The following is a 13993-nucleotide window of genomic DNA, read 5'->3' as shown; positions in this document are numbered from 1 at the left end:
ACTATGGGATCAAATTAATAAAGCTTGCAATTTTCTTGGACTGTAACAAAACATGAGAAAGACCCTTGCCTGGGTATGGCACTCTGCCTTTAGTGGCTAGTTCAGTCAGCAGGATTCCAAATGACCAGACATCAGATTTTATGGTGAAGCGGCCATAGAGTGCCGCCTCAGGAGCCGTCCACTTGATGGGAAACTTGGCGCCTACAGGATCACAGGTTTATCAGCAAGTTAAAATTAGGTTATTATCTATATCTGGAATTAGCTGTGTCGGGTAAGAATTTTATTGTGGACATTTATAATTTGATTGTGACTTGGCAAAACACAAATCAGTTTTAACTACCTCAGTTTTAACTGGATGAAAAAACTGCTGCAGATGTCTCAAACCTCTCTGTGCTGTCAGACTTGTTGTGTATGACATTATGACTCATGTGAGGCTTTCTGTTGGATATTTGCCAGATGAAGCATTCAAGCTTTATTAGTACTAGCAAAGGCAGTTCTCCATAGTTGCTGCTGTGTCAAGTCAAGTCAACTTTTATTGTCAATGCTGCCATATGTGCAGGACATACACAGAATTTAAAGCCATAATGTGTAATATTTCACGTTGTCTATTAACAAATTTGAGTCTTATCATTCACAAGTATTACCTCAATCGTTATTAATTACCTCCATCACAAAAGTGCAGTGTTCTTATTTTCTTTATATTCAGCATACGAATGTACATAAGAGTGTTACACTCCAATGAATGTCTCCATGTCGCTCCGCCATTTTAAAACTATGGGATTTGTAGAAGGACATGTCATCAGCTTCGCATTTTCCGTTTCCAATGTGGAAACGGAAAATGCGAAGCTGAAAATATTACGTGAAATATTACACATTATAGCTTTAAATAGTGTTTCCCTCTTATCCCTGGTGCAAAACAGCAATAAACATGAAGTAAAATATAAAGTAGAAGATAAAAAAAATATATTAAAAAAAAATATATATACAAGCTAAAAGATATAAAAAAAAAAAACGGCAGTGACAAATCTGTATATGGCAGTATAAACAGAATAAACATAATTAACAGTATAAACAGAATTTACAGTATGAACAGTGAGCTATGTACAGTTAGTGTACAATAATTGACAGTGCAATTTAGTTTGCAAGATTGTTTAGAGTTCGTGAAGGGACTGGTGCCATTTGGTTTGTGCATGGTGGGGTCAGTGTCCAGAGTTTGTGGGGGCAGAGAAGGAAGGGGGGGCAGTGCTGGGAGGGATCCTGACAGCTTGGTGGATGAAGCTGTCCCTCAGTCTGCTGGTTCTCGCCCAGAGGCTCCTCAGTCTCCTCCCGGAGGGCAGGAGGCTGAAGAAGCAGTGGGTGGGATGGGTGAAGTCACCCGCAATGCTTTGCGGGCCAGGCGTGTGTTGTAGATGTCTTGCAGGGTCAAATTAAACGTGCTTGTAGACGGGTGAAGCACGTGGTGAAATAGACTTTGCGTTCTGCGCATGCTCAAGATTTTTTCCCGGGGTCGTGAACCAGAAGTCGGAAGAGACGATATTACTGTTGTCGCCGTCGGAAAGAAACGAACAACGCGATGGAGAATGCGCCGTTGTGCATCGCGTTTGTGCAATAAGCATGCTCATCACAAACGAAATGTAAAGGGACGTACCTTCATCTTGCTCTTCATTCGCCATTTTCTCGAATACCTGAGTTTGTTGTTGTTGTTGAAGGGGTCAACCGGAAGTGGCTCTATTAGCAATAGTTGAAATGGGTACAGCGCCACCTATCGTATCGGAGTATGACATGCTTTGTGCCTCTGATTCGATTCATTCACTGCCATATATCCAAGGATAATTACCCTTGCTCAAATAAGGAGCAACTCATTCTTATTGTAATTTATCCAATAATCCGATCCTTTCAGTGCCATGTAACCCCACTGACTGATGCGGCCTGTCAGGATGCTCTCGGTGGTTCCATGGTAGAAGGTGTGCATGATGGGGACTGGTGCTCTGGCTCTTTTCAGTTTGTGGAGGAAGTAGAGGTGCTGCTGAGCTTTCCTGGCCAGCGAAGCAGTGTTATTGCTCCAAGAGAGGTCCTCAGTGAGGTGCACACCCAGGAATTTTGTGCTGCTCACTCTCTCCACAGCATCACCGTTTATGGTCAGTGGAGGGTGATGGGTGGGGGCTCTCTGGAAGTCAACAACAATCTCCTTCGTCTTCTCCACATTAAGAGAGAGATTGCTGTCTCTGCACCACACGGCCAGTTGGCTCACCTCGTCCCTGTAGTTTGACTCATCGTTGTTGTTGATGAGCCCCAACACATCCGCAAACTTGATAAAGAGGTTGCTGCTGTGTGTTGGTGTGCAGTTGTGGGTCAGCAGGGTGAAAAGTAGGGGGCTGAGCACGCATTCTTGGGGGGCCCCAGTGTGATAGTGAAGGATGCGTTGCTGCCGACCCGGACTGCCTGTGGTCTTCCGGTCAGGAAGTCCAGCAACCAGTTGCACAGTGAGGTGTTCAGTCCTAGACAGTCCAGTTTCTGTATCTGCTGCTGGGGGATGATCGTGTTGAAAGCTGAACTAAAGTCTAAGAACAGCATCCTCACATATGAGTCCTTAAGGCGCTAGCATGGTTGCTGCGTCTGTCACGGCGGTGTCGCACCGTGACGTCAAAATGACGTTTCAGGCATGGTGCTTCCCTTGAAAAGACGGCGCAGCGCGTTGTCGTGCACCAGTAGATTTTTGTAACTTGGCGGCGCCACCAAGGAAAAACCGGATGGACCGTTGTGAGACCGGCTCAGTCAGGAGGTGCGTTTGTACAGGCAGCTGTAGGAAACTGCAGTGAAACAGCACAGGGAGCACTTAAACTCCCAAAACTCGTGCACAGAGATTGGCAGAACTTTGGGGAAAGAGGGAGAGTTCTGTAAGAATGTGTGGAAGAAGCTACGGGACAGATACGTGAAGGCAAAGAAGAGGGCAGAGACTCTGTTGATGCAGGGGGCTTCAACCTTCACCTCTATTAACTGAATTAAAAACTTAAAATGATCCGAAAACTGCAGCAGTATCATTAATTACAGTGTTCCTGCTCTTGACAGCGGCATTGTTTTCTTCTCCACTTTCGTGGTTGTAGAGTAGCGGTAACCGTCACGTAGCAGCGCCACCTCTGTGACGGAGAAAATTGCAACTACTGGCGCAACGACTTGCGCCACTATACATGGCGGGCACGAAATCGTGACGTCATCAACACCGCTCGCGCTAGCAGACGCGGCAACCATGCTAGAGCCTTTAGTGTCCAGGTGAGTGAGAGCTGAGTGGAGGGCGGTGGAAATTGCATCATCAGTGGACCAGTTGGCCCGATATGCAAATTGGTAGGGGTCCAGGGAAGGTGGGAGGACAGACTTTATGTGCTAGATGACTAACCGCTCGAAGCACTTCATGATGATGGGGGTCAGTGCCACAAGGCGGTAGTCGTTGAAGCAGGATGGAGAGGCTTTCTTTGGAATAGGGACGATGGTGGTACTCTTGAAGCAGGTGGGAACAACAGCCTGGCTCAGGGAGGTATTGAAGATGTATGTGAGGACATCTGTGAGCTGTTCTGCACAGTCCTTAAGCACCTGGCCAGGAATGTTGTCAGGTCCTGCAGCCTTGCGAGCGTTGATCCTGGAGAGGGATCTCCTCATGCTGAAGACAGGGACAGCACCTGGTCATCTGGAGCGAGTGGTGTCTTCTGTGCAGGGGTGCTGTTGTCAGCTTCAAACCGTATAAAAAGAAGTTGTTCAAACTGTTCAGTAGAGCGATGTCGTTGTCACAGGTCTGTGGTCAGGGTTTATAGTCTGGTCTCTATCCCCTGCCACAGGCTCCTTGTGTCTCTGCTGTCAGTGAAGTGGTGCGTAATCCTGCTGCTGTACTGCCTCTTTGCTAGTCTGATGCCACGGGACAAGTTGGGTCTTGCTGATGTCAGACCAGCCTCATCACCTGCTCTGAAAGCAGCATTGCAGGCTCTCAGTAACCTGTAATGCTTCCTCTGTGGGTGTTGCAGTGGTGGGGTTCGATGTTGAAGCGGGCTGCTGGAGTAGACCGAGGTTGTGTAGCTTCTTAGTGTGTGCCGGGTTTAACTTGCTGAACAAAGTGTTGCTGATGTCAAAAAAGAGTCCCCCGGCTGTGCGCCTTGGGACGGACAAACACGACGAGAACATAAAATCACTCGATCACACCGACGAAGAATAACATGTATACACCACATTGTCGAGACACAGAGGGGCCGCCGCGTCCGCACGTGCTGCCATCTTGGAAAACCCAAGTTATCATGTGTACATGATAGCTTAAAAACGGCATAAAACAGCAAAGGCTTCCGTGTTCCACTCTGACAGCTTCTGTCATACATAAGTTGCTGTGTTAGAAACCACATCAGAGCTGAAATTCAGCCTTAGTCTTGCCTTTGCCACATAGTTGATGTGCCATAGCACGTTTGAATAGCAATTCCTATTTACAAAACCTCATAAGCGATAGCTTCTGATCAGGGTATAGATATCTGCAAAATTACCAAGTCACAACAGTATTTCAAGATATCTGCAATCACATTTTGACAAATCAGATTTCAGCTTCTTTCTGACCAGTTATGATTCCAGTTCAAAATATCAAACATGTCATTCTAAATAGCTAAATCTTATATTGGGTTGTCTAGGAAGAATAATGTAGATATCTTTTAACCATAGATATAGTATGTGAAACTGCAGCTACTCTTATTTCAGTTGAAGATATCCATAATGAGAAACCCTTAAGCATAGCAAAAGTGATCAAATATGTACAATGAAGAATGATGAGAAGAACTAAAGTGAAGAGATGGAATAAGACATTTGCAATTGAATGTCAAAACGGCCATAAATACCACAGTAGCTAAACCCAAGACCAAATATGAGGAGTCACAAGATTATAAAAGGAGTCCCTTTTTTTTTGGTCAATTTCTTTTCTATTTTGAAATACCAGACACTTGACTTCTTTAGATCTAAAACAGTAAACCTACTGAGGCACCACTACAGGAACCAAAGAAACAGAGTAAAGACACAAATGAGATGAGCTAACACGGATCCTAGAGTGGTCTTACCTTTCCTGGCAGTATACTCATTATCCTCAATTAGGCGAGCCAGACCAAAATCAGCCACTTTACAAACCAGGTTGTCCCCCACCAGGATGTTAGCAGCTCGAAGGTCTCTGTGCACATAATTCATCCTTTCCACATAGGCCATCCCTGAAGCAATCTGAAGAAGAGGCCAATTTGTAATCATTGCTACAAAAATAACAAGTAGAAAAGCTAAATCTAGTGATGGTAAATGATTTGTGCTGACCTGTGAGGCCATATCCACCAGCTGAGGGAGGCGAAGCATCTTCCCCATGTCCCCTTTCAGGAAATCCAAGAGGCTGCCTGTTAGCAGGGACACATACTGCAGTTTAGTATAAGATTGATGGAGCTTTTTAAATCCTGAAAATTTTTAAAGCAGCCATTTTTTCAGCACTCCACCTGTAAGCTTTCATCAAGGTTTCCCTCAACTTAATTAAAGGCTGAACTAATCCTCCTATTTACTCTGATACCATTTTAATTATATTACAACTATTGAAAGAAAAGGCTTGTATGTGAAAACATTTGATCCAGACCTTGGCCCATGTACTCTGTGACAATGTAGATGGGTTCCTCAGACACCACAGCGTAGAGCTGAACCAGTTTTTCATGTCTTAGTTTTTTCATGACCTGAGCTTCCTGCAAGAAGGCTTCAGGGGACATGGTGCCAGGCTTCAGGGTCTTGACTGCAACCCGTGTAGTACCATTCCATGTTCCTGACATAATACAAAGTAAAAAGCACGAGACAGTATCAGTATCACATCAGTATTGATTTGCTAGAACTTACTACACGTTTCTGGCAATGAGTCTTGAGAATCCAGTCATCCAGCAATGCTGATCATGTGGAGAAAGATGGACGTAGATATGATATCTAAAAATCACAAGTTGCAAATAAGAGTGAAAAAGCTATTGCCAAGGAAGCATATATCACCAAATAATGACCTACAGATAGGACAAGTTGTGATAACAAGAGGTTAAAAGAGAGAGCTAAATGTAATGGTGCTCCGATGAGGATTTCGATCAGCCGATACCGATACAGATTACCGATCGCATGTGTACTTCAAGCCTTTGATTGATAATGTATTATTATTTAACCATACACAATTTTTGATGACACTATATGATAACTATTAAATTATGATTTGAGAAGGTATCATGATTTGAAAGCAGCTGAATGATCATAAGATGGTATGAGAATCCTATTTTAAACCACAGCAGCCTTGGATTATTACTGGAAACAGCTTTACAAAATTTGTTTATTTTTCTCATGGTATAAAATAAGTCACATTTTACTAAACATAGAAAAGAATAAAATTTCAATGAGAACAACACACCAAGTTGGCAATAAATTATGCTGAGGCAATCAAACTGAAGCATGTTCCTGAGGCCTACTTAGTTTTTCTAATTTGATTCGTTTAATGCAAGTGGTCTACGAATAACAAACAAAAACCCTTGTAGTAAGTATATGATACCAAAAGGTAAATGTTTCATAATGACATTGAATGTTGATCAATCATTTCTCCAGGACATGCTGCTGTGCGGTTATCTCCTGATAGTGATCCTGGCGAGAGCTGCAGTGTGTTTTATCAATGTGAGGAGAATAGGTGCTGTGTGTATGTTATGATAAATAGAATAGCCCTTGAGAAAACGCTTTGGTAATGCTTTCTGCACCCTTATCTAGTTGGTCTTTTGCCAATTTTGGAAACATTTACTGAACTTATGGTCACACAAGAACTTGTGGTCTATTCCAGTGATGTTTGCAGTAAAATTGTTTTACTGTTGACATCTACCTGCTGCCTGTGACGTTTATATTGTAAACTCATGTGTGTGTGTGTGTGTGTGTGTGTGTGTGTGTGTGTGTGTGAGAGAGAGAGTGTTTTTTCCCCCAGTGTTTGTCTGTAATACATGTAGGATCCAGCAGGTTCTTTTAGGAGCTAAATGGTGAGTCCCCCATGTCAAGTGGGATTTTTGAGGATCAAAACTTGTTTTTATAGTCGAAGTGTGAATTAAGTTAAGGCCAGGTTTAAAGTAAAGAGTAAACATTAGTAAAGTTTAGGTTAAAGCATTAATCTAGAATGGTCAGGGTTAGGATAAACAGCATTGCATTATCATGCAAATTCATACATCATACATCATGCATTATGTCAATGGTGAATCAGCACAAAGATTGAAAAACAAGTTTGTGTGTGTCTCCATTTAAGGATTTACCAGTCTTTTAAGTTATCACCTTTCACATCATTTAGGACGAATATTGGCTAATAACAATCAATGCCCAATCGATCAAAGTAATGGATAAACTTTTGCACAGTAGACAACAACTAAAAGTTAAATTCAACACCAGTGCTTCTTTACTTTGAGCATTTAGCATTCTGACAAGCAAAATAAAACTTTATATTTAGCTGCAAAAGCAACTACAGCACAACATACTACATTTAACAGACATAAGTAGGAAGGAAGTGATCTTCAGTGTCCTCACTGACCAGTTTATTTGTATTTAGAAAATGATAAACAAATCAAGAATTTCATGCCAAAACATTCAGAGGAGTTGTATTATAGTTAAAAAAAAATAAATAAATTTGTATATAGGATACCAACTATTTTTTGTAACTATAATACAACTCAACTCACACACAAGCAACGGCGTTCTATAAGATTCTACAATCAGCATATTAATTGATATCAAGGGAGGATGTCAGGATTTGGTTTAAAAGCAACATTCAATCGAGACAGAAAAGAATGTTTGGCCCAAAGGTGGGCTGTTACTGCACCAAAAGAGGCCCAAATTACACCCAATGTGTTTGTTATCTGGAAACCTTTAGTCTCCCAAAGCAAAGATGGGTTGTGGCTCACCATAGAATAATCGACCACTTCACAAATATATTTTCTCACAGCAAAATTATAAAGAACTTTAGTTTTTCAATATATAGTGCATAATATTGTGAAAAGATTCAGGGAGTCTGGGGAAATCTCAGTTAGGAAAGGTAGATGCTGCAAGCCAGTGTTGGATGTGCTCAACCTTCAAGACCTCAGGCGAATCCATCATACCATCATAATCTATATGGCCACAAAGACTCAGGAGTACATTGGAAAGCCATTTTCATTTAACACAGTTTGCTGCTGCATCTAGAAATGTAACCTGACACTGTAATATGCAAAAATGACACCATATATCAACTCTGAGCAGAAACACTGCCAAGTTCTCTGGTCAAGAGCTCATCTCAGATGTACAAAAAACCCCAGTGGATACGAGTTCAATTGTCACACGAGTCCAAAACCTAAAGTCCGGGGTTACGTGCGAATGATGAGAAAGACTATCTGGAATGATAAAGATGAAATATTCAAAAGTTACCATCAAGGAAAGACTATGCGTGTATGATTGCTTAGATCACAACTGACTGGCTAATAAGTGAACACCTCTGATGCAGAGATATATTTTGAAAATTTGGAAAGACATATGCTGCCATCAAGGCAGCTTCTTTTCCCAAGAGGTCCATGATTATTTCGGCAGGAGAGGAGAAACCTAATTCTGCATGCCCTCTGACAGCGTGGCTTAATAGACAGTGCCTGTGGGCTTGGCTGACCTGCCTGCAGGTCCACATCTGTCTCTTGTTGAAAATGTATGCTGCATCATGAGGTGGTGAATAAAAAAAAACAATAAACATGAACAGCTGTGCAGTCAAAAACTTGTATTTTGAAAACATGAACACAAGTTAATTTTGTAAAATTGCAAAAATAAGAATTCTCAATTAACAAATTATCAAAAATTTCAATTAAAAGGAAAGCTGATGTGCCACAGTGACAAATAGCACTATATCCCAACTGTTTTTGATAATGTTGCTGGCATCAAAAGTTTGTCATTTTTAACTGGGAATGTGCTTCAGATTTAACTTCATAAATTGTATCCATATAATAAAGAGAAACCCACTTTGCTATTCTTTTTAATGTTGAAGACAGGGGAGTTGAAAATGTGTTCAGAGAAATAGAACAAAGCACAACATACCCATCCAGACCTCTCCAAAACAGCCCTGTCCAAGCTTGAGGTCAAGACGGAGGGACTCTCTTGGGATCTCCCAGGCATCCTTGGATAAGCCCTGAGTCTGCGGCTTCAGTATGGGACAGATGTCTGTTAGACTGTGACACAGTCCATCAGCATGCTCTGGGAAGGGAAGACAGTGGTAAGTTAGACACAGTATGCTCTTCTAATGGGGCAGGAAACAGAAGGAAAGCTGAATTAATCAAAAAATAGTCTGAGAGTCTATTTATGGGTTTGTATCAATACTCTCTGTTGGGGAGTGGGAGTGAACTCACTGCGATAATGATTGACGAGCTGCTGCAGGGTCCCAAACTGTGTGCGTGATGTGATGTAGAAGCCTCCGCTGTCCAGCTTCCTGATCTTGTAGTGCTTCACATTCAGCCCTTTGGTGTTATCATAGTCCAATACAGACAGACAGTAGGCACCTGGGAGGAATAACAAGGATTTTGGTCAATGTGCTCATTTCACCACCAGAGGGAGTATTGTGACATGGAAAACCACTTTAAGCCCAAGGTCCCCCCACCCTTTATGTTTGAGCTGCACAATGTGGCCTGTGGTTGTACAGTCATCAGCTTCAGCTCCACTCTGACCTAATTCTACTTCTTTTCTCACCCACCCTGTGCTTCCCCACTGCACCCGCTCATCCATCTACTTGCTTTCTGTCTCTCTCACCACCTTGACCCTTTTCTCAACTCCAGCTTTTTAAACATGTCACACACACACACACACACACACACACACACACACACACACACACACACACACACACACACACACACACACACACACATGCAGCAGTTGTAACAGTAGCAGCAGAGCAGCTGCCCATCAGAGCCATCTCAAAACTGAGTCCCACAGGCATCACATCCAACCTTTCCCCATCTGCCTGATTTGTTTTCCTCTGTGCTCACGCTGTTATCAGAGCACAGCAGTGTGCAAAGAGAACAGCAGGCTGACATGTCTTAGTGCTACAAGTTTGCTTTATTCTCCTCTGTCTCTTTTTAGTGAGACATGGCTCAGAATTCAAACTTGGCTTCATGCTGAGGTCTGAACATTTTACGAGTACATAAAAATCACATGAGGAAGTCTACAAAGGAGCTACGACATCAATGCATGATTTTTGCTTTTTTGATGCATTTTTGCTTGAAAAGACAGAACTCCATTTTTCACAGTTTTTTTTTTTGAAGAGACCTCGAGGCTGTGGTTTGAGGATGCAAAGGCACACCACTAGGAGGCTCTTTGAAATGTTTTTAAATAATTGTTAATAGGGCTGTGTCTAGTTTGAATTGGTGCCGTATGGTAAATGATACACCTTTAACAACAAGAAAAAGCAATCTTGTCAAGGCAATAAAAGATTGTAGTAGTTTTTAGTGTCTTATATCAATGTTATAATATTTTTAGATACGGCCGAAATTTTACTGTCTTCTCAAGTTTGAATTATCATCTGTGATGAAAATGTTCTGAATCTGTCTAACTCTGAGTGAGAATGTTCTCACCATGCAATAGTTGCACTGTAATCCAAACTGTAGCTGTCTGCTTTAAAGAAAAACTGTTATCATACTGTAAATGACAATATCATGGATGGGAAAGAAATGTCTGCAATATGTAACAGCAGTCTTGCCCATGGAGAAGTCTCTCTCAGTCATCTTGAGGGAGGTGATTTGTTACAGGAAGACAACATTGTAAATGTGGGCTAGAGACTGCAGCTTGGGGAAGAGCGGAGTGACGTAGTACAGCTGGAGTACAGAGAGGATGTCTTTACAAAAGATAATAAATAACATGCTACATTTAGAGCTAGTTGTACTACAAATCGATGAATACATTCCCTTTTGTGCAGAGTGCAATATGAAAAATTATTCTTCACCAATATATCTTCCTTTGAGGGATATGCTGCTCAAGGGTGGAGAGACCTGTTGCAAATAAAGTTTTTATTTTTTTTATTTAACTGAAGTTATTTTGTTGACCTATAGAAATCAACTTTCCCTTTAATTCTGACAATGACTCCCTTGAATTACATTCCAGCTGTTTCATGGTAGCTGTTTTTCAGCATTTTTTTCTCAGTGTGTTTTTGCAATATTGCAACTTTTAACCTTACGCTACTCGCTCACTCGCCTACTCGCCACTCCCTTGGGTGCTTTTGCTGACTTGGTGTGTAGAAGTTGGGTGGCCACTGTTTGGAGAACACTGGGGGAACGTCACCTGTCAATAATCTGTATTCTGCATTTTAATTGGCTACTCGCTTTTACTCGCTTACTCGCGTCGCTCGAAGTTGAAATATGTTCATCTCGGAATCCGCCACATTGCATCGCTTGTACTCGCTTGTACTCTCCTCGCCTACTCGCCTCCTCGCCTCGCATGAACACATAGACATTCTATTGACTTCACTCGCTGAGCGAGTAAATAGCAGCGACGTGTGTGTATGGGGCTTAACTTAAGACAATATTCTAATGATCATGAGTTGCTTACAGGGTATTCCTCTCAATTTCCAACTAATATACTGCAGTGTCCCATGTCATGGCAATGTTAGTACCAATTAAAAGCCTCTATTACACATCCCTCCCATATCTTATAAAACACAAAGCACTACTCAGGTTTCTTAACCATTTGAAACATTATTATGCCATCTATTAATCATTTCAATTGTTTATGATGGGGGAAAATGGCCCAGGGCTTACACACTTACCTTTAGTGGTCTCACTCTCTCTCACTAGGAAGGTCCCTCTCCTGTTCTCCAAACTTAGCAGCATCCTCTCAGAATCGCGTCGTGTGATTTTGCCAAAATACCACCTGGTGTGGTTGGGAGAAAAACAAACATGGGGGATCAGATTGATGAGGAGGTAAATATGTATGTGAATCCAAAAGAGGGAATGGCAAAATATTATTTAGGCTCAAAAGATTTAGTGCAGGCGTTTTCAAAGTTTCAGACAGTGGGTCTCCCCACTGACAAAATTTGTAAAACTGTTACTGCCTAATTTTCTTAAACATATTGGCTCATGATCACATTGTTTGATTCCATAGACATTCAACAAGTGAGTCATGACAGTCCAATATTGCTATATGAACAAAATACATTTCTTAGTTTCTGTGAACAACTTATGGTATATTTGGTAAGGTGGTATACAATATACCTCCACTGCTATTCACTGAGCCTCCTCTTATACTGGTTGGAGGCCTCCCAATAAGGCCTACCTCCCACTTTGAAAACCTCTTGTTTAGTGTATTCCAGATGCAGTACATGCTAATGGCTCCAGTGCAACAGTTGCTTACCTGGACTCTAGTGTCAGTGTGAGATCACTGGTGGGGCAGGAGGCAAAAGTGAAAAATTAAGTTGTTACAAAAGGTTAGTTTGTGAGTTTTTGTTGTAAGCAAGCAGGTTAGCATGTAAAGATTGATAGACAGCAGTAAATGCTACTCAACACTTAAAGGAATACTTTAGACATTTTTCAATGACATAATTACCTGAAAAAATAAAAAAGTGGGTGCTATGATGAGCAATCAGTTTGCTAAGCTTAGCATTAAAGCTGGAAATAGAGCAAAATGGCTGCATGGCCCAGTCCAAAGGTAACAAAATTCTCCAATTAACTCTCTATATCCTCTGTCTATAAAGTGTTAAAACAAAAAGTTGTTACCTTACATTGTGCAAGACAATTTCTGGGTTGGACAGTGACCTCGTCAGCTGTTGATCATGATCATAACTTTGGAAAATTGTGAGTAGGCTTTTTATAGTTACAGCTAAAACCTGGCATGGAAATAATTATGTCAATTATGTTGACAGAAATGAATTACAGTTACAGGTGGTCAACTTTGAGGTATTTACCATTCAAATCATATCAAACATGGATCACACAAAATTCTGTGTGTTATGGTCATTACTAAAGGAAAATTATACACTCATGCAGCAGTTCAGGAGCGCATACACAAACCCTTCCCTAAAAAACTAGTGTGAAAAGTAACTTGCGAACTGACTTGACAAAAATTCAACTATTAGAACTATATTTCTAAAATGACCCTATTTCCTAAAAGGATCAGCAAACTAACAAAAATACACGAATTTACCTAATAACACTAAAATGACATGTAATATTGAATGGAAATCTGCTGGAACCTGGGATGTTTCAGAGCCAGTACCTAGTGGTTATCAGTGGTATTGAACTTTAAGGCATTTTGGACTGCCTTCACTTTGGATAGCGAGTTATGTTCATGTTAGAGGTTTAGATTGGTGGATTTCATTACTTTTCAACAACAACCAGGCTTGCTTTTTAAATACTTTTTCCAGTCTTCACTAATTGCCAAACTAAGCTAACTGCCACCAGCTGCACACTACAGTATGAACTCGTAACCCTCTTTCAGCGAAAATGAACAAAAAGAGTCAATTTCCCAAAATGTCTAACGTTTCCTTTAAGAACTAATTTAAACGACAGAAACCAAAAAGACAGAAAGTTCTTCAGAATCCAAAATTTGAGTGTTGAGTCTCACATGCACTTTGTGAGACACAAATAAAAGAGAGAGAAGAAGGGGAAAAAATGAAGGGGTTTACTCTTCTGCCTGGATAGAGTCGGATGGAGCCACATAATTGCTGGGGATATAACCACTCTCTCCAGTGGTTAGGGAGCGCGCCAGCCACCAATCCCCTTCTCTGCACAGATGAAACAATAACACACAGTTTTACCAAGGTTAATAACACAAAATACAGAAACAGGAACTTTAGGGCTGTTTATCAAGTGTCTCAAAGTATAACTCAATGGATACAATTCCCTAGTTTAGCTTTGGTGACCAATAAAAACATTTTTAATTCAAACACGAATGAGTGATTAGTTCCTCGAGAAGCTTGATAAATATAAGCCCAGGTTACTCTATTATTAAACAAAAG

General features: G+C 41.3%; 1 protein-coding gene across 2 annotated transcripts in view; it reads right to left on the bottom strand.

The window, feature by feature from the left end:
• Positions 1 to 13993, bottom strand: part of src (v-src avian sarcoma (Schmidt-Ruppin A-2) viral oncogene homolog) — a 40948-nt gene that overhangs the window by 3012 nt on the left and 23943 nt on the right. For both annotated transcript variants that reach the window (XM_075475315.1, XM_075475316.1), the window contains 8 exons: positions 13661 to 13759; positions 11807 to 11910; positions 9399 to 9548; positions 9091 to 9246; positions 5627 to 5806; positions 5320 to 5396; positions 5079 to 5232; positions 70 to 201 (listed from right to left, as the gene is read on the bottom strand). In XM_075475315.1, coding sequence (XP_075331430.1) covers positions 70 to 201; positions 5079 to 5232; positions 5320 to 5396; positions 5627 to 5806; positions 9091 to 9246; positions 9399 to 9548; positions 11807 to 11910; positions 13661 to 13759 — 1052 coding nt within the window. The remainder of the gene's footprint in view (positions 1 to 69; positions 202 to 5078; positions 5233 to 5319; positions 5397 to 5626; positions 5807 to 9090; positions 9247 to 9398; positions 9549 to 11806; positions 11911 to 13660; positions 13760 to 13993) is intronic.

The sequence above is a fragment of the Odontesthes bonariensis genome, chromosome 10 (assembly GCF_027942865.1).
Source record: "Odontesthes bonariensis isolate fOdoBon6 chromosome 10, fOdoBon6.hap1, whole genome shotgun sequence".
In the NCBI taxonomy this organism is placed as follows: domain Eukaryota; kingdom Metazoa; phylum Chordata; class Actinopteri; order Atheriniformes; family Atherinopsidae; genus Odontesthes; species Odontesthes bonariensis.
This window is presented reverse-complemented; position numbering and strand designations above follow the sequence as displayed.